Here is a 20,767-nt window from a genome sequence, read left to right on the forward strand (position 1 = left end):
TTAGAGCAGAGCAGCAGCCGACAACTTCCATGTTTATTGGCCAGAACATCAACATAGCTACTCACTTATACAAACTAAGAGAAGTAAATTTTAATGCTGCTTCACAGCATGTGTAGCTGTCAAAACATTAACCAACAGTTCTAGAAAATATTTCGATTTACCTGAGGTTTCACAAAGTAGACTGTAGAATTACATACAGTACATTTGGCATATATGTATCAAAATTCTTGCTGGAGAAATAAATTACAAACAATGTTACAAAACCACTCCAAGCCAACCTTTGTTCAACAAGAACATGTGTGTGGGTTTTAGAATTTTATTTTTTGTATTGCTCTTACAGTAAGCAAACTATTCAGTTTATACAAAATAAACCTGTAGTTTTATATACTTAAAAAAATCATCTTTGGCTAAACAAAGCTCTTTCTATTTTTATACATATATTTATATATATACAAACATCAGATATTTTACATGACCACATAGGAGGAACCTGTACACATAGATACAATAGAGAGAACATTAACCAAGTTTCACACTTTACAAAAAAGGAATCCAAGTCAGATTCAAAACTGTCAAACTCTGCCCCCATCACCTATACAGATACGAAAGTAAGTAAACACACATAAGGAATAAACAACTTGGTAATAAAATACTGCCTGCCTTTTTTGATGCAGAGAGGAAGCACTTAAGTGAAGTGACTTCCCTCAGTGCCTTCAGTACTGTGCACATGTTGATCTATAAGGATATGGTTAAAAGGACACTCTTAGGAGAGTCTGATTTTTCCACACACATAAACACTTCTCGGCAAACTGACTATTCTGAAAACAGCTTCGGTTAGATTTAAATCTTCAACAAATTAACAATTATCACAAACGTTTGTTAAGAACAAGCACGGGCTGGTGCACCGATCCCCCACTGAAATTACCAGGCACTGACAGCAAAGCACGGAAGGTGAGATTTGATCACTGAAAACAAACATTTCAGAAACAAGCACAAAAGATGGAAGACTGCCAGAACTGACATCATCACCCACTCAAGTCGTTCCTTGTAACAGTTTCCAGAGCACTGCCTAAAACAAGGACAATGCACTGTTTGGCAGCACGACAATCCATTCCATAGGTCACATGTACAATACTCCAAATGGGTCAGTGACAACATCACTGACAAATTATCTGATGGTTTATTAGAAAGTGAAGTCTGTTCCATTAGTTGGGGAGGGAACAAAAAACATGCTGACATTGAAGAAATGGCCACTGGACTCTGAAAAAGAGCCAATTCAATCCAAGTTGAAAGGCAATGCACTTAGGTGAGGGCTATTAAATGAAGTATAACTGTACTCAGCAGATGCTCTGACTGAATAAAGACTACAGCAATTCCAATCCTCTGTAGAAAATAAAATCTCAAAAATTAATGAATTCATTAAACAAAACCCCTTGCAACTTCCAGGGATGTTTCTCAGAGAGAAGAAAAAACAAAACCTTTTTAGAAATTTGGGATAAACAGCAGTATGTATGAGATGTGTGTCTAAATATATATACACACACACACACACTTTAGGTATGTTCTAGTAAAACTGGAAACAGTTGTAACAGATTTTTTAAAAATAGAACATAATGAATTCCTAATGCACTAAACAATGTGTAAAGATAGATGCAATTGCTGTCAAAACATGCCAAGTTAACAAGCTTTTGAAAATTGCTTATTTTTACGGAAAAGTTTTGCTTCTGGTTATTAACTACAAAGTCGTATTTTATGAAACTGTAAAGGTCTGTTTCTAAATTTTTAAAAGAAAATAAATAATTTTTAAAAGAAAATCACTTCTCGATATTGAATTTTTTTAACAAAACAGAATGTTTATTATGTTGAAGACCTAAACAAAGTACCTTTTCCAGATGTAATTTGGAACAGAAAAACATAATGGCCTTTGCGGAGGAGTGTTCATGTAAACTAACATTTATGCCACCCTGCACACTGACTGCTCTGAAAATAGAATCTGTTAGATTTACATCTCTAGTAAGTAAACAATTCTCACAAACGGTTGTTAAAGACTAGGCTGCAAGATCCACCTCTTCCTGAGCAACAGAATTCAATTACTAGGTAAGCAACTTTTGGAATCATCGCTATCATTGCCCTGCCTTATTTAAAAAGAAGGAAGACCTCACTTCTTAAAATATGTTCCACAGTCACCAAGATGACCTACCTGTCATTTTCCAGGATTATGTACCAACTGGATTCCAAAGCATCTTACTTTTTAAGATCACAGTTTGACATCAGCACACGCAGAACTTCCAACAAGTGAAGCAAGAGCCATCACTTCCACTCTTGCCCCTGTCTCCACCCACAGAACAGCTTTAACTAATAGGAGAACCCCCTTGAAATGATACTGCCCCACGTGCAGTGGCAAAGCCCTTTCTTTCCTAACCACTTGGTTTGTGAAGTTCCCTCTGTGTTACTCTGTTAAAAGAGTTCAGAGGAAACTCAGACAAGTAAATACTAACAGTGCACAGGATTTACCAAACTCAGTATTCTGACTCTGATACCTCCCCGTAATTCCATCATATGAATGCAGTGGCTCCAGTCCATCCCTGCAGATAACAGCTAAGCCCTGAAACCATCAAGCAACTTGGTTTGAGTCTACTTGCACTTGGATTTCTTGAACAGCTTCATTAACTGCTTGAATCTTTCTGAAACCTAAGAGAGGACGAAAAAAGAACGGCATATCATTAAGGCCCCCGACTTCCATATCTACCCAGACAGGCTAATCTGACATCAAGTTTTTTTTAAGACCACCACTATTTACTTTGAAGAAATTTAATTAAAATTTTAGGAGCATCATTAACAAATTAACTGGATCTAGGAAGTCTTCCTATACCTTTCACATTCGAAATAGCTTCCAGGTTAATCAAAGACAGCTTGAGCCAACACAGGTTTAATACAAGTTTCCCTACAAGGAGGAGGAAAAAATGAAGGCTTCAAAGCCAATTAGCCTTGAATTTGCCACACCTAACCATGAGTAAGATGCAAATGTAAAGAAAGAAGCTTATTTTGTACTCCACAAAAAGCACCATTTATTGGCTATTTCCTACCCTCTCGTACAATTGTTGCTTCAGGTATTTTTTGCTCATCATGGAATAATCTGCCTGACAGGGATTTTACACAACTGGTCTGTAGATAGAGTAAAAGGCCTTTTTGCTGAATTACAGCTGAAGTAGTGGCCTCATTCAGCCCTAAGCTACTAATTTTTATTGTTGTATACATATTGCTATAGCATACTGATGATCCACCAAATTAACTGGGAAGAGAGGCATAAATGCATAGATAACATTATTTTATCTAACCAGCCACCTCAACAGCTTCTAAACCCCACAAAAACTCCACAACCATACAACACAATATCCTAAAGGCCAAATCCCAATCACACAGGATTTCCTAATGGAGTCAAATGAGTCTCTCCCTTTCTAGATTTGCAGGATACATATTAAGAGAGCAACTCAACTCAAGTACAAAGTTAGATGCAAACCTGTGGGAATATTCTACATTACTTTGGTATCTGCATCCTTTGAAACTTTTACATTAAAAGGTGAAAGGAAAAAAAGAAATGCCTTCATTAAAAATGTCCTTTCTGCACAATCATGATACTTTTTCTCAGCTCTAAATTTAATATTTTTTCTAATTTATTAAAGGTGTCCAAAGGCTTCAGGCCTCTCAAAATTGCCTTTCTTTATCTAAGTGCTGATGAAACAACAGAACAATCCTGTTGTACCTGGATTATGAGTGGAGCAGTTCCAATGTACCAACCAAACAGGCACTCAGGAATCCCCATAATACCCTATGTGTATTTTTATGAAGTAACAGCTGGCAGAATCTAAGATTCTTTTTTTCAGGAATCTCCCAAAAAAGACATGAGGAAAAGAAATGTACAGATTTGCAAAATATCTCCAAAGATTTTTGTTAAACTCTAATTGTTGATGTAGGAACGCTGTTGGTAGTATATACAAAAATGATCATCACCTACCTGATTTGGGCTTTTGTTCAGCCTAGTGGCCAAGGAAACAAAGGTTTTGCTTGATGGTCCTTTTCTCTGACATTCCAGTAAAATTTCTCGGTCATCATTTCTACAGCAAAAATGCATTTTTGAAACATGAATACATATAGTTGTGTAAATGTACACAAACAAAATAATACATACAGGTATATATAAAAATCAGAGTATTTCCAAACTACAGAACAAGAGTTCAAACAGCAGTAACAAATTTGTGGAGGATCCTTTCTTCTACCAGCACAGAGTAACAGAGTCAGTAAGAACAAGTGGTAGAGATGACGTTCCCTTACTAGGAAGGGCAGGATTGTTAGAATAGTGCTAGCCCCAAACCAAAGCCAAAGGGTTTTAAGCTTCTAAACCACATATTTAAACTTGAATCGAAAGGAATTGGACCTCAACAGGGTCAGCATTCCAGCCTCAGTTTGCATGGCTGAACAGCAGCTTTCACCTAAGGACCACTGATGTTTGACTTCTCTAAGTGGCCTAATGTTACAAACATACTCAGAGCACATCTACTGCTTCCATGAGAATAAAAAAATCAGGAGTCTATTCTGAGGTGCATCACCAATTTTCTGCTTGTCTCATCAATGAATTTAGACAAAATGTGTATAGACAGCAGTTTTATTTGGCTGAAACCTATCATACTTCAACAAATTATATTAATTTTCTTCAATTTCAAAGAAAAATGTAATGACTAGTTATTTAAATAAATGTCTATTGAAAAAGAAGATAAACAAAACCTGCAAAACTGAAAACCTGGTCATATTCATACAGAAAATTGTCTTTTTCTACCTTGTTGATTTGCACATTAAAAAACTCACGTTAGCTTTTGCTGTCTTTTTTCTGTAAAAGGAACTGGTCTTCTTTTAAAATGCTACCTAGAAACTTACTATGTCTGAACTATAGTTTAGAAAAGTCTGTCCTGAAAATTTTAGAAGCCCTTTTATAAAGTGTTTGTTGTGTCAAGTTATATCAAGAACAGCAAAACCTGCCAACTACAGTTTCTTAAAAACAAGAATACACCACAGTAATTTTGCATGTATTATTGACACAGACAACCATCTCATTTGTCACCCACGTCCTGCAAATCAGAATACACTGAGTTGAATGGCTGGCTGCTACATTTCCACAGACTGAGCAGCTCAGACCCAAAACCAGAAAACTGCTCGCTGTCATGCCTTCCCTCAGAGGGGGAAATCCTCAGCTGTTCTTCACCAGTCACCCAGGCCTTGTAGGAACATTAAGGCATTATCATCCCCTACCAAGCCTGGCTGGAATTTTTGGACAGAACAAATAAACTGGGCAGGGGAAATAATAAGAACATGGAGTGGATTACAGAGGTCTTGTTACCTTGGCACAAAAGTTTTCAAAACAAAAGCTAAAAGGACTCCTGCTTTGGGAGATGTGGATAAGAGATGGACATCAATTTCCTACAGCAATCCTGCATTGATAAAAGGAGGCTTCCTTTCCTCTTTCTAGAGAAGGGTGTAGAGCTACCAAATAAATTTGGTCATTAGCTAAATACCCTTTTCTTCCCTCTTTTCAGTGTTTCACATAGTTTTAAAAAACCCTAAAGTAATCAAGCAGATCAAATCAGAAATTACCTTGTCCAGGAAACTACTACTTCTCCCTTCTTTTTAATGATGTTTTTGGCATAGAGGCTAGGTGATGATGGAGATGAAGCCAAGGGAGAAGAGTCTTTATTCTGCTGGTCATTCTTCTTACTGGAACATTGCTTGGGTGATGAATTTTTATCTTCAGTCCTGATATTACCTTCATCACGCCCCTCACCGGCTGATTCAGTTCCTTTTCGTTGCCTTTTTGAATTGGAATTCTCTTTGACAGTCTCTTTTTTCCTCTTTTTATTAGTTTTATCATCTATACTTATCTGACACCCTCCACTAGTCTTTGAACTGGGTTTTGTTTCAAGATCACATTCACCTGCTACAGTCACATTAGAAAGCTCTTCTGCTAGCTTTACAGATGCATCAAGGCACTCTTCCAGTTCTTCCTTTTTGTCACTGACTTCTGAGTTTCCTGTTGAAGTTTCCTGAGTCCCGTTATCTGCTCTGGATTCCATTTTATGACATGAAGTTCCACCAACAATACCATCTGTTACGCATGACTTCATACTGCATCCAGCAGGAAAAGAATCTTGAGATCTAACATGCATTTCATTTATCTTTTCAGACACTTGCAATTTCTGTGCCTCAGATTGCTCGGAGCCTTTATCTGGACCTTCAGTGTCATGGCTCTCTTTGTCTAAAGATTTTCTACAGGTTACTACAGGCAAGCCAGTAGTTTCTCCCTTTCCAACAATACTGTGTGACTCCTTCAGAGGCTGAGCTAAGGTAGGATTTTGTTCTTGTTCGGTGCTGACATGAGGCAAGCGATCCGTCATAACCAGATCTGGTTTGACAGCTTCTTTCACAGTGGCACTCTGGCTGTCCTTTTCTTTTCCCCCAATTCTCATTTCTCCTTTTCCAGTCTTGGCTGAGGATGCCTGTGCCTCCTTCACTGGAGCCATCTGGTCAGATGTTGGTGAGGCAGATGGCACTGCCCGCCGAATCTTTACAATGAAATGATCATTGGATTTCTCCATGATTACTGCTTGCATCGGGAGGCTGGGGCGACACTGGAAACCGGGAGCAACAGGCCGACTTGTCCACGATGATGAACAGCTTGATTTACTGCTTGAGTTATCAGACTCTAAAGCCAAATGAATGTCTTGTTCAGTGGCATCCTCCTCTCCAAGAAGTGCATCTTCGCTGTAATGTGCACTAACAACACCCTCTGGGGCTGAGCTAGAATTATTCTCAGGTTTTAGGAAGCTGAGGTGACCATCTGATTTCAAAGGCGATGGAATCGTTAAGGAAACGGCCAAATCTTCAAGGAGGATAGAAGAAATACACGATTTATTCTTCTGTAAATTGCACTCATCTTCTTTGCATGAAGCTGAGTTTGTGGAAACTTCAAACATACAGCTCTCATCCAGCACATCTGGATCAACAGGCATCTGAGGCCTAGATGCTAATGAGGGAGCTCTTACAGGTGAAACAACAGACCAACTAATATCCTCATCCAGTTTACAATCCATGCATGCCTCCTTTGGAGTGATGTCCTGCTCCAGTTCAACAATATTATCCCTGCATTTATGACTGTCTAAAAACTGTTTTTCTGGAGTCCTGAATTCATAGTCATTTCTGTTGATATTGCCACCATTTTTTTCCAAGAGATCAGAACCTTGTAATAGGCTTTTGAAAATTTCACCCATTTGAGCATCACTTACTAGATTAAATGTAAGACTGGATGCTTGTTGTTCTGTGAGAAGTTCATAATTGAGATCAGACTTGTTAGCATCTCTGGACAGCTGGAGTCCCTCCTTCTCATATTTAACACCCTTCAGTGGAGTAAGACTGTTTTGTAAATTATTCTCTTTAGAGAGGTGAACTTTTGTTTGGGAATTTCTTGTGTTATCAATGGAATTAAGACATTTTGTAAAGGCAGTTTTTGGGGCACCTGTCTTATTTTTCTCATGGTGACAGTTAGATTGTTCATAATCCACAGTTTGTTTTGAAATATATTCTTCAGGATTTTGAGAACCTTCTTTCAGGGACTTTTTTCTAGATCTCTCCACATCATTTTTATGACTGATCTTGTGGTTTTGCTTTCCGGCTCTTTCAAATTTCCCTTCCTCACCCTCATTTTCCACATCACATAGCTTTATTATAATTCTCCTTATCTTTTCAAATAAGTAATCAAGCTGTTCATCTACAAATTTCCACAACTGTTTTTTCATATCTGATACTTGCTGGTCAAAAAGACGGTCCACTATTGCATTCTTTTTAACTTGTTTAAGTTTCGACTCTATAATATCACAGATATTCAATTTTAACGTATCACCTAATGCACACATCTTGGAAAAGTTCAAGTATCTTATTAATGCTGTAAAATTTATGATCCCAGATTCTATAATTCTGTGAAAATGCTGAACTGGGAAGTGTACTTTGAACTTCATATAACTTTTCCTCATCTGTTTTCGTATAGCTCTGAGCATCTGCATGATTTCTTGTATATTTGAAGGTTCAACAATAACATGAACTATTTTTTCAAGACAAGCAATGCTCACAGTTTTGTTTTTCTTCATATTCTTTGAAGATCTGAGGGTCTGATTTTTATGCCTCTCTCTGTTCTTTTGTGCGCTTACTTGCACAGAAACAAATTTTCCATTACCTTCATTGCAGTGCACACTTTTGCTAGTTTGATTCTGCGGGCTGCTGGTCAAATTTCGTGTCTCAGAAGAAGCTTTTGGTCTTGACTTTTTTGTATTTTCAGAGCCTCTCTCTGGTTTAGATCTTTCTTTATCTTCATCACTACTTACGATTTCACCTTCTTCTATTTCATCTGAAGAGATACTCAGCCGAGACTCCATCTCTAAGTGTTCATCAGACATGCTCACTGGCTTTTGATTTTCTTTGTTTACTTCCTTTGACAAGTTCTTTGAGGGACAGATGACAACAGTACTTTCAGGCTCTATACAAAGAAAACAGTTTGCTAATCACCACAAAGAATGCAATTTGAAACAGATATTTTCAGAAAAACAAGATTCTCTTCTGTAGACCGATTGTTCAGAACTGTTTGAACTCATGAAGCCTGAGCTATAACGAGTTTGGGTGGTTTGCTTCAGCATCTGCCAGTTTAGTAAATTTCCTTGAGCTTTAAAGGGCAAATGAAGCTTTATTTTGAGCAGATTTTGAGCTTTAAGGGGCCTTAACGTTTCACCAAACATATGTGAACTATCTCACAAATACATCAAATGGAAAGACAAAAAAATAGCATTTTTCATCAGTTTCAAATTTCTTTCCATTTACTTTAGCAAGTTTTCTGGTTACTATACCAGCTAAATTATAACTCTCATATCGTTATGAACTAATGTTTACATACAATAGTCGGCTTTTCTTTTAACAATTTCAAAACTAAAACAAATTGAGAACAAATGACCCAATAATGTTTTAATAATCCCATACAGAGTTACACTCTGAAACATAAGAAACCAGATTTCAATGACACTTTTCTAGTACAAAATCTAAACTTTCAATAATTCTTTTTGTTTTAATTGCTGCAGGACATTACAAGGAAGACTTAAATTCACAAATACTTGAAAGAATATTATCCTACTTAACTTTTGCTTCCACAATTTCAGAGAAAAACCTAAAGAGATCTATATAAAACTATCCTCAATTAAGAAATGTGTATGTATTTTTTTAAGTAAGTTAATACAAAACTCTTGTTTCAACCAATCTTCTGTCAATAGTGACAAACTCCAGTTTTAGAGAACTAATATTCCAATGGCTAGAATCCTGGCTGCAACATTAAATGCTGCCACCACTAACAAAAAGGACCACTGGGACATACACAGCTCAAGAAAACACAATTTTTATTGTGTTTTTTCAGAAAGCAGCTAGAAGTTATTTCTGCTTTCCATGAGAGGATCTTTTAAGTTTTATGTAGAAAATAAATTAGAATATATACATACAATTACCTTTGTTGTAAGTCTTCACAAGGCCTTTACAGGGACTTTCCATCTTCAGTGCTCTAGCCAAAGGACGTATTGGACTGTTCAGTGGGCTGATGGCCTTTGGAATATACCTCAAGTGATTGAGATCAATGCTCAGTATTGAGCTGTCATCATCAACAGAAACTGGGTTAGTTTCTCTCTCTTTAGTTACAGGACACATCTCACCACTGAGAGAAGATGCTGTTGCAGTACTGTTATCAGCGAGGTCTGGCCCCAGATCACAAGGATTCTGGTCAACCAGTGGTTCATCCTTATCACTTATCCTGGTTCTGTCCAGTGAACGAGATGTACTCGTATTAACTTCACAGATACTCTTTTCCTCAATGGGACAGTCAACATTTTCTGCAGCCAAGTGATCATCACCCCTAACTACTTCCATTAAAGAGTCTGGTTTTGTTTCACTGCTATCATCTGCAATGTCAGAGGACTCCAGGTCACCAGAACTTCTGGCTTCTGAGTCATCTAAGACAACATTTTGAGAGCCACTTTGATCTGCAGAGCTTTCTGTGTCAGCAGCCAGCCATATTTTATCTTCTTCTTTCTTCTCTGCTGCTGACTCTAGAAGGTCTCCCATACTTGCACTTGCAGGTTCAGGTGCTGCCACTTCTGCTGGTACATAATCATCCTGCACCTCACCCTCTGTCACAGGCAGCTCTTCACACTCTGCCACACTCCCTGTCACCTCCAGGGGCAAATACTCAGGGTGGTTCAGACCTGCCATTGCTGCTGTTTTTACTGAGGCTTCCAATCCAGCTGGATCACAAGCTACTGCTGCTTCTGAAGGCCTTTCAGACTCCATCTCATCAGGAACCAGCACTTCTGCTGCTGCTGGCAAGGCTTGGGGCTGTACCTGACCCCCTTCTTCTTCTGGTAAGGCTTCTGAGCTTGGTTCATCAGGTGTGACTGCAGGCAATGCTTCAGCCTGTGCTGCATCTGCTGCTGCTACTTTCAAGGCTCCATTTTCAGAAGTGACAGAAACAGGCAGTGCTGGTTCCATGCTGCTCTGAGCTGCAGTGCCCAGAACTTGTAGTGCTGAATGACTGTGCTCTGTGGGACCACAGTCTACAGGGTGGCCAGAATCTAAGAGCTCAGCTTGCAGTGTGAGCTCTGTACCTCCCTCATCAGTGGCCTTTTGGGAAGGTGCTTTAAGTCCATCCGTTACAGAGAGACATTGCTTCTTATTAGGAGAAAGAGTTAAATTTAGCTTTTCCATAAAGCTAAGTTTTAAGTCTTTGCTTTTTGGCCCAGTGTGATTACCTTTAGTTTTGGGCACCTTATAATCTTTTAAGGTGTCTGCTACTCTGGATGTTTCTTCCAGCTTACAGGATTTGTTTCTCTCACTTTTTGTAATGTGGGTACCTTTCTTGGAGTCTTTTACAGATTGGTGAGAAAATTCTTTTGCAAATTTTTTTTCATTTCTAAAATGTCTATTTTCATCCTGATCCTCTCTTTCCCTTTTCCTTTTTTCCTCAGTTCTGTGTCTTTCTGATTTGGAATGTGCTGTTTCCCATTCATGTCTACTGCTACTTTCCTTCAAGCGTGCATATTTATGCTCTCTGCTGCTGGAGTTAGAAGGTGAAGTCCTTCCTTCTCGAGAGCTATGATCATCAGTCCCCCTGTCTCTCTTGCAGTCAGTGTGTTTTACTTTTCTAGACTCTTCCACACGACATTTATGTGATTCATGAAGACTCTTTGAATGTTCATTCTTGGAGTGTGGACTGCTTCCCCTGCTAGGCCTCCTTGCTTGTTCTTGCAGCTTCTCATTCGGTTTATTTTTTTGGCCAGCATGTTTTTCACCTTTGTCATGTGTTTTAATGTCCTTTTTCAATACATTTTGTAATCTCTCATCAGCATACAATTCACCTCTTGTTTGAAATCTGTCTTTACCAGCTGTCTGTTTCTCCCAGGAAGAAACACCCCTTTCTACTCTTCTTTCCACACCTGGACTGCATTTGAGTTTCGTGCTCTGACTTTTTTGTTGCAATTCATTTTTACTAGCCTTCTCTGAGAGGGCTTTCAGCTTCTGTTGAGGATCCAAATTCCCCTCCTCACTGTCCCCATCATTTCCAGCGCTCTGATGCACTTCTTTTTTGTATTTGCTGCCATTTCCCCTGCAGTGCTGTTCGTTACTTTTGCTTTCTTTTCTTTCCTTTCTGTTCTCCTTGGTGGAGGTATGGTCATAGCTCAGGGCACACGTGTGAGTACCATCATTGCAGAGCTCTTCAGGAGGGTACCTTGGCAAAAGTGGAGTGTTCCTTTTTTCAGAGCCACACTTCCCACTGTCTGGGTTGTGAGATGAGTAACTGTGGTATGCATCTTTTGAACAGTCATTCTTCATTCTATGCTCCATCTTCATATTGTCACCAAAATCAGAAGGTCTGAATTTGGAATCTTTTGTTTTAGTTGATCCTGGAAGGTATGTTCTGGCGAAAACACTTCGATGGTTGGGAAATTCTGAGAGCCTGTTTATAAAAACAAAAAAAGTTATGTTATTTTAAAAATTTATTTAAACAGAACTGAAGCTGAACTGCAAAGAATCCATGTTTCTGTAAAAATTGTTAACACTTTCAATTTCAAGCTGAAAAAAAGGGGTGATATAAAAAGACATTCAATAATTTCCATCAGCACAGAACAAAAGAATGTAATTGATATACATATTTTCCAAAAGAAATTAATCTAAAGAAAAATCAAGATTTATGAAAATAAATAATTATTGAGCCTAGTTAACAATCTCAGTAATTCAAATTAGTATTTCATTGTCCAGTGATAAAAAGAGCTCTCCCGCAGGAAAAAAAAAAAGTTGTTCTTTACAGCATTAGCGATTTAAAATACTAAAAATTTAAAACCATCAATAAGCAAATAAACTACATTTGAGAGTTTTTGCAAGCTCCAGAAAACAAGCACACATTATAGATAGATAACCAAGATAATCAAGCCTCATCAAGGCCACATGATACTGCTGAGAAGTCATCATATTAAAAATAACCTTACAAAATAACCTTAAAAAATCAAATTAGAAAGGGTATACTAGTGTGATTAATGTAATTGTATCCAAGCTGTGCTTGTTTGGTTTTGCAGTTTTATAGTTGAGGGTTTTTTTTTTTTCAGATAAACACTAACCATTCCTTGAGAGATACTAACTTTGAAATAATCTTTACACAAGGATGTAAGAAAAGCTAATTTACTATAAACTATGCAGCAGACAAGGCATATTCCTAAGATCTCAAGGTGCCAATTTCCCCACAATTTTCCACGATGGATGCTTCCAAAATACCTAGATAAATACCTTGTTCACAAACTTTCACCACCATCCATACTTCACTGAATCAACTCCTTTCAGTAACACTAGTGGTACACAGAAATAACCAAGAATTCTCCAGTTGTTATTCCCCACCACTGAAGACAGGGATTTCATATCTTGCCAAGAAAACATTATATAATCCATTTCTTCTCAGTCATTGTCTGAAAAGTTCTATGGAATTCATGTCTGAGGCCATAAAACAGACACAATTCAGCTTCAAAACTAGTAAGATAATGCTTTCAAACATGCAAGATGGTTAGATAACTCACAAGGAACAGTGGGTTACAAACAAGCAAAAATTCATGCAAATGATCACCACTTGGACTCCTCCTTGGTTTCTTAAGTAGAAACCCAAGACCTCATCAGCAAAGGAGATCCATATTTCCTCTGATTGTACTGGTCCTAAACTACACAAGAATTTACTAAGTAATGATTATTTCATTAATTTTTCTTGAAATAAGCACAAAAATTTCTAGCAAGTATATAAACATGATCAGACCACAAGCATGTTTTCAGTTCTACTCTCTATTTGTACCTTTGATGCAGATGACTGATTTCTTCATCCTTACGGTTAATTTCCACTCTTGCTGTTTTGATAAGGGCTGAAATATTCTTTTTGAGAGCCTGGTTTTCATTCTGTAGAATGATATTCTATTTTAAATATATAAAAAACAGACAGCAAGAGAGAGAGGGAGAGAAAAAAACAAGAATTAGCTTGGGTATCCAACCATGAAATGAAAAACAGTGCAAGAAAACCACTGGAAAAGTGTGCCCACATTGGGCCCACAAAAGTAACAGTAAAACATATACAAAGTCTTTCAAAGAAATTAGAATTACTAAGATCCAAAAAAGTTAAGAGTTTGTTTGTTTTTTTTTTTTTTGTAACATTACTCACATTTATGCTTCTGTTTGTGGTAATTACTTCAAACATTTCAAGCATACAATTCAGTAAAACTGATATATGCCATAAAACAAGCGAGCTAAAAAATGATAATCCACTTCTCTGCTCCATTCTTTTACTCATTTATTTCCTTCTTGGTCATTGCATCAAATGAGAGATGTAGCTCTCAAGCACTTTCAGAGAAAGAGGATAACTATTTCTTTTAAAGTATCAAAACCAACTTCAGGCACTTTTTCATTCTAACATTTCTAGGTATGATATTCTAGAACCCTGTCAACCCTAGAAATAGTCCCTTCTCTTGATAATTGTCCTCATCAAAGCCTGCTCAGAAAGGCAGAGAAGTTTTGCAGAAAACAATAGAGAAGTGTCACAGGGCAGCAGCTGCTTACCACTGCAGACCTTAGAACCTTTGGGAGTTATGTGCACTGTGCAGTAGAGCACACTGCAGAATTGCCCCAAATAATCCAGCTCTACAGAATGGCACAGCAAGGGAACACCAGCTGAAGAGCAGATCTGACTTATCAGAATGGCACTATGCTCAAAGCAACACATCTGCTTCCAGTTCTAATGACAGCTCAGGTGCCTTTACAGCCCTGTCCCTAGAGCATTAAAAAAACAAGAGTACTGGACACCTCTCTGATAACTATTCATCTGACACGTTTACTTTCTAATCGGGAAGACGGAAGATAGCTTTTAACCAAATAAAGTCTTACTGCACACAACACTGTGAAACATTAATTCACCTACTGATCTTGTCAGTAGGCTATCCCCATCAACCATCCTAGGCAGACCAAGCTCCCAACATCCACAGGGATGCTTTACAAACCATCCACGCAATGGATCAAGTCTAGAAAGCATATGAAATTGCTTTCTCAAAGCAATATTCAATTTACTTTGCACAATCTTGACAATATTTCCCTTTGAACTACAATACCTGTGCCTGTATTTCTTTAAATTTCTTCATCAACTCTTTAATTTGCTGCTGACATTTTCCATATTCTGCCTGCAACTGTCAAAGAGAGAAGAATTCACAGCACAGAAGTGGACTTATACCAAAGAGTTACTTCTCTAGAGCTATAGTTAGTTTATATATACACATTAATGTATATTACAAACCTCTGGTTTTTTCCCCCAAAGGAACATATGAAAGCCATATTGAAACAAAAGGCTCCAATATGCTCCAATTGGTATGCAGGTCTCTAAAACAACACAAACACTCAGCTAAGAGGAAATCCATGTGTGCTTGCCTCACAGTCATAGGTTAAGAATAACAGGAAGCTATATTATTGTGAAATTAAAGTCACAAGTACCAAGGAGCAGGAGTTCTGAGAGCCAAAGGGATGGGGGCTCTCTTGACAGATCTCATGTAAGACAAAACAGGTAAGGAAAAACACACCAAAAAGTTACTACAACAAACTTGGGCTGCAAAAATAGACTGCAAAGGACATGATCCTGCTGAGATCACAAAGTTAAGTAAAATAAATTTGGCATGAGCTCTTCTTTAGAGGTAGACAGGGACAAAGTATGCACAGGAGAATGGACAACTTCCATTCAAACAAACAATCAACAACTTTCAAACTTGCAAAGTGATATTTTCATCACTCAGGAGAGTCCTGGAGGTTTCACTCCTACTTATTCTGTAACATTTGTTAGTGCCTGTCTTTCATGCCATTTAAATGTGTCTTACAGGCCAGGATTGGTGATGCTACTTAAGTGAGCGTTGTCATGATTTGCTAGAAGCAGTTACCTACTGCATGGCCACCTTCAGTCTCAAGGACAGAATTTAACAACACGTAAAATAGATCACAGATTTATCTGCTTTACTCTGGTAAAACTTGTTGGGAGAAATATCAAGACTAGCTTTGTATCAAATGTCTGACCAGATCCTTGACTACACGGAAATCACAATACATTTTCCCATAATACAGCTGATAAATGAACTGCATGCAAAGGATGAGAAATGGGAACAGATCATGTCACAGAGTGACATTCACCTGTTCAGATGAACTTGTTGTTCTAAGAGTTTATAAGCACACTCTTCCTTTTACTTATTTAAAAAGCCTATTTTTCCTACAATGTGAGCATGCTGACATTTTCTGTACTTTACTTCTCACACAAGGAAATTAGGAACAAAATTCCCTCCAAAACACCACAAGTTTTTTTTTTTCCATGTTAATACATACCTCATCATAGGATGCTTTCTTTGCAGTCCCTTCTTCAATTAATATCTCATCAAATAAATTTAAGCTGCTTCTAGATGGTGTAGTATTTGGAGCAAAATTGTCTACATAAAGAAAAGCAATTACATGAGCAAAAAGGTGTTTTTCTAACCATGTTGCATTGAGTACACAGCTCTATTCTGTATGTGCATTTTGGTTTTACTTCTTGCACTTACAAGGTAACAACAAGAAATTATTACATGCTCACATCATACCATGTTGCAATAAGGTACAGAGATATCTTGAAATAGCCATCTGCAAGTGAAATGAAAATGAAACCAAAAAAAAACCCCCAAACAATCAAAACCAACTGACAAGCCAACACCCAAATTATTTAATTATAGTGCTTTTTCCTCAAATCAGCCTGGGTGCCCTGTTCACCAAATACACTTAACTGACAGGACCTGGCTTATGACACCCCTGAAATACAGATGCATTTGCAGACAAATAAATGAAGTCAGCTATCAAAGCTGTGCTTCCATCCTGTGGACAATACCATAATGCAAAAAGTATTATTAACACAGTGCAAGAGGATGTATAAATAACAGCTTATCTGTACAGAGCAAGATCTCACCAGCCCTCTCTGCAAATTTAAAAAGCCAAGGTCACTCAAAACTGGACTATCTAAAATGTTTTCACTGCATTGCTATTCCTCCTTGCATCTTTAATGTTTACTAAACAATGCACCTCCATATGAGAAATATGAACTTAAGAAATACAAAATGAGAAAAAGATATATAGATGCTTTATGTCTGTAGGATATAGTGCAGTTCTTCACAAAAAAAAATCAATGGTCTTACAGCAATAATATCAGGAGAAAAATAATTGCTTAAATACTAGAAACAGCATTTCTTTAAACAGTACTCTAAGGCTCACAAAAAAGAACACGTGCTGAATCCATTTATTTCTCACTTTCAAAAAAGTTAAAAGAGGAAAATAATTTACATTAGCATTGTGTAGGCACACAGTTTGTGGTAATTGGGAGTGGGGCTGTGGCTGAGCCTCATCCCCCATGGGTACAGCTGTGAAAAGCAGGTGAGCAGCATTGAAGGTAATGAGCCATGGAGTGCCCAGCTGCACTGACCAACCACCAAAGGGAACAGAGGGCACTCAGGTGCAAGGCATGAGCAATCAGGGGTAAAAAAGGTTGGGCTAAAGCCCAAGAAGGGCAGATAGCTGCAGCCTTCTGATATGATGTTACTATCTATGGGCAAATGTCTGAAGCCTTCTGATGAGCTATGGTGTTACTCTGTATGGGGAAATGCTCAAAGCCTTCTGAAATTGTATGGTGATACTTTGTGTATCCTGACTGTCTTCATGCTGGCTGACTTCACTTCAGCATGTGCTGTGGCATGTGCTGCAACAGCACGTCAAATTATTTGGATGGTAACAAAAGGCTTAAAGGATATCCTGAATTTACTGCATCACATTGAAAATATGTTTTGGATCTCTCACTGGGAATTTAATGATCAGTGACTGTTGGGTCTGATCCTGAAGCCTACAAAAACACAAAATAAAGGTGTTTTTTCCAAGGTAAAGTGTCCTGCTATCAAGGCACAGATAAAATAGCTAAGCTTTTCTGCACCCCTATACATGCTCAAGTGTCTTCAAATAGCCAATATCAGAGGAAAACTATCTTTCATTCATTCAGCTAACAGATTTAAGAATTCTCTGCTGCATTTATACAGCCTAATATATAGGTCTTGAATTTTAACAAGTTGCTTGCTGAAGCACAGCTTACACCAGCTAAATGTAAACTTAAAACTAAATATTGTTTTACTTGAGGGCAGCCTAAGAAGCAGAGACTCTGTAATGTGCCAAGCCAAGCAGTGAGACACAATTAACATACCAGAAACCGACAAACTGCTGTCCAAGCCATCATAAATATCCACAGAGCTCTCATCTCCTTCCCTGAAGGGGGAAGCTTCAGCTAAAGCAACGGGGGGAAAAAAAAGGCCAAAATTATCATTTAGTAAACTAAACTCTACCTTTCCCATAAAGTAAGTACAGCTGCGATCCTAGACCAGCAGAAAATAGTAGAGGTAATAGTAGAGACCAGTAAAACTGTTATCCAGGAAAGTACTGCTACTGTGGAGAAAAGATCAGTCACCAGGTAGCACTGTGCATAAAGCAAACTATATGGCAAACAGAGTTTAAAATTACAAATTAAGTAAAATTGATCTAACTTTGAAACTGTTTTCTAGAATACACTAAATACAAAACTTTTATTCTTGTTTTTTGAGTTGTATAAGATTTGGTATGATAAAACCACTACAAGAAAATAATTCTGGCTAAAGAGAAAGTATTGTAGTAGTCTATATCATTATATAATACCAACAATTTGCTTTAGTATTGCCATCTACTAACACACTGATTCTGTAAATGCATTTTAATCTAAATAATGTCAGTCTCTATGTCTTTTTGCAATGCCTCTTATCACTCTCATGTCCTCTATGTGAACCTCTCAATTTCTGCAACAAATATTATTTCTATAAAGAAAAGCATCAATATCCACAGTCCTTCTGAGGCTGGGAATCTCCCAAAGGTGTGTTAAATCAACCAACTGTGGAGGTGGAAATAAGGAGTACCTTGATGATGGGTACTGTGGCAGTTACTGTGATTACCTTGGGTAAAGGTAATGACAAACCTTACCCGTAACTTATGGCTACTGTGGCAGCTGGTGGCACGTTGGCTCTTACAAACACTAAACGAAGGAGCAGTGCCCCATACTGTTCAAATGCAAGCTTCATTAAGATAGAGTTGAAGGTTAAACTATACACTGTGAAAGACAGGGGGGAGACCATGTCCAGACTCCCTCAAAACATTCCAGAAATCCAGAGTGCACAGGTATGATTTCAAATACAAACTTACTAATGGGATATGACTTGCATGATATTGTGCCATAACCAGGTAATTACATTTAAAGCTCATCAGTATTTCTCACAACTTCAGATTTGTTTTCTGAGTTATTTCTGGACCTATGTATTTGCACAAGATTGCTTTCATTAATTCCCCCTGAGCCAGAAAATAACCTAACACTTCTTACCACTGTAGCGAATATCATACAGTCCCAGTCCATCCTCATCCGCTGCCATGATACAAACTCCCTATGGCTTCCCCATCTACGAGGAAAATATCAGAGCAAAGGGAACCAATTAATCGACAATTTCATAACAGCAACATAAAGTAGCATCATCATGAAGTATGTAAATTACACCTGAGCTACCTGTGGCTCTTTTTCTTCAACAAAATCCAGCATTAGAATAAGAAAATTCTTGGATCAAGGTAACAAAATCAGCTTTCAAGAAATGTAAGAAATTATCTGTTACTTAAATAAGCATCCTGAAGATGTTTAACTGTCACTTATTGATCCTACAAAGAATTTTTGACATGAAAATCAGCACTGCATTATATGAACAGGTTATCTGAACGTGCAGCTTACCTAGTTAAAATAATCTGATTTGATAATTCCGATTTCTTCCCTACTGATCATTTAAAAGCAAGTTCCTGTTGTCTGATACCACCACCCAGACCAGTACCGGGCTGGGGGGCTGGCAGGGGGGAAGGCACAGGCACCCAGCGGCACTGTGCAGCCCGTTCAGAGGCAGCAGCTCTTCCCCTCGCCCTCTCTGCACACGCGGGAAGGAAGGGGCTCCCGCCCGCCCCAGTTCCTGCCGCAGCGGAAGAGCTCGGGACCTCTCGGGGGTCAGAGCGAGAGCACGACCGGTGACGGCTCCAACAGCCGCCGGCGGCGGAGGGCGGGCAGGCTCTGGCTGGGGGTGCCGTGCCCGGGGGAGCGGTGCTGTGCGGTGCGGCGAGACGCGCGCAGGGCCGGGAGCGCTCACCGGCCGCCGCCGCGGTGCCGCAGGCCGGGCGCGGGGGGCGGGGCCAGCGCCGCGCCAGCCAACGGCCGCAGCCGCACGGCGCATCCGCCGCCATGACGTAGACAAACCCCACCCCCAGCCCCGAGCAGTTGGCGCCAAAGTGAGGCGCGCGAGGCGACCGCGCCCCACCCCCTCCGCCGTGGCCCCGCCCCCTCGCCCCTTCCCGACCGCGGGCCCCATCCCGGCCCGGCCCCGAGCGCGGGAAATCGCATACTGCTCCGGCGGGACGAGCCGGGAACCTCCCGCCTGCTCCGGCCCGGAGCTCACGGCAATCATTGTTCACGTAGGCCTGGGCCGAGGCCGCTGGAGGCTGCCCGGGGCTGTGCAGTGCGACACACATGAGCTTACCTGGTGTCGTTCCGCGCTGCTGCGGCGGTCCTCCCGGGAAGCCCAAGGTTTAATCCCGGCGGCTGCTGCTGCCGGCGATCTCGATGCCAAACCCCTGCAGGGACATCGTTACCGCCCGACAGCCGCGCTCGGCCTTCGCGAGCGGCTGCCGCCGGGGGCGTAACGCTCCTGCCGCCCGAGCCGGGGCCGCCCGAGCCGGGGCCACCCGCTGCCGCGTCCGTCACCGCCCGCCCTCGGCCGCCTCCCTGACCCAGATTTAAAGGGCTCGCGGGCAGGCGGGTCCTGCGGCAGCAGCGGCAGGTGGCTCTCCGGGGAGCAGAGACCCGGGGAAGCCGAGGGCACGGCAAACGCAGCCCCGCACGCGCGGCGTTCCAGCGCTCCGAGCCAGCGGGAGAGCCTCGCTCCGCTCCCGGACGGCGCCCGCGGCGGGAGGGAAGAGCGGCGCGCTGCACGGCGGGAGCTGTAGTCCGGCAGGGCGGAGGGCGCCGCGCGGG

At 40.0% G+C, this 20,767-nt stretch overlaps 1 protein-coding gene across 2 annotated transcripts; it reads right to left on the minus strand.

Annotated features, from left to right (window-relative positions):
* CASP8AP2 (caspase 8 associated protein 2) lies at positions 1-20,700 on the minus strand. 2 transcript variants are annotated; one of them, XM_059842457.1, is made up of 10 exons: positions 20,274-20,700; positions 19,088-19,163; positions 17,891-17,971; positions 16,006-16,106; positions 14,757-14,831; positions 13,457-13,572; positions 9,585-12,082; positions 5,647-8,575; positions 4,016-4,115; positions 1-2,691 (listed from the first exon to the last, which is right to left on the minus strand). In XM_059842457.1, exons 2-10 carry the CDS (start codon positions 19,134-19,136, stop codon positions 2,635-2,637), a joined length of 6,006 nt encoding a protein of 2,001 aa, XP_059698440.1. In that variant the 5' UTR covers positions 19,137-19,163; positions 20,274-20,700; the 3' UTR covers positions 1-2,634. The 2 variants fall into 2 exon arrangements, with proteins under 2 accessions (XP_059698440.1, XP_059698441.1); XM_059842458.1 differs by lacking the exon at positions 20,274-20,700 and adding an exon at positions 19,484-19,780.
* Between the last annotated feature and the right edge of the window lie 67 nt (positions 20,701-20,767).

This window comes from Haemorhous mexicanus, chromosome 3 (genome assembly GCF_027477595.1).
Source record: "Haemorhous mexicanus isolate bHaeMex1 chromosome 3, bHaeMex1.pri, whole genome shotgun sequence".
Classification (NCBI taxonomy): domain Eukaryota; kingdom Metazoa; phylum Chordata; class Aves; order Passeriformes; family Fringillidae; genus Haemorhous; species Haemorhous mexicanus.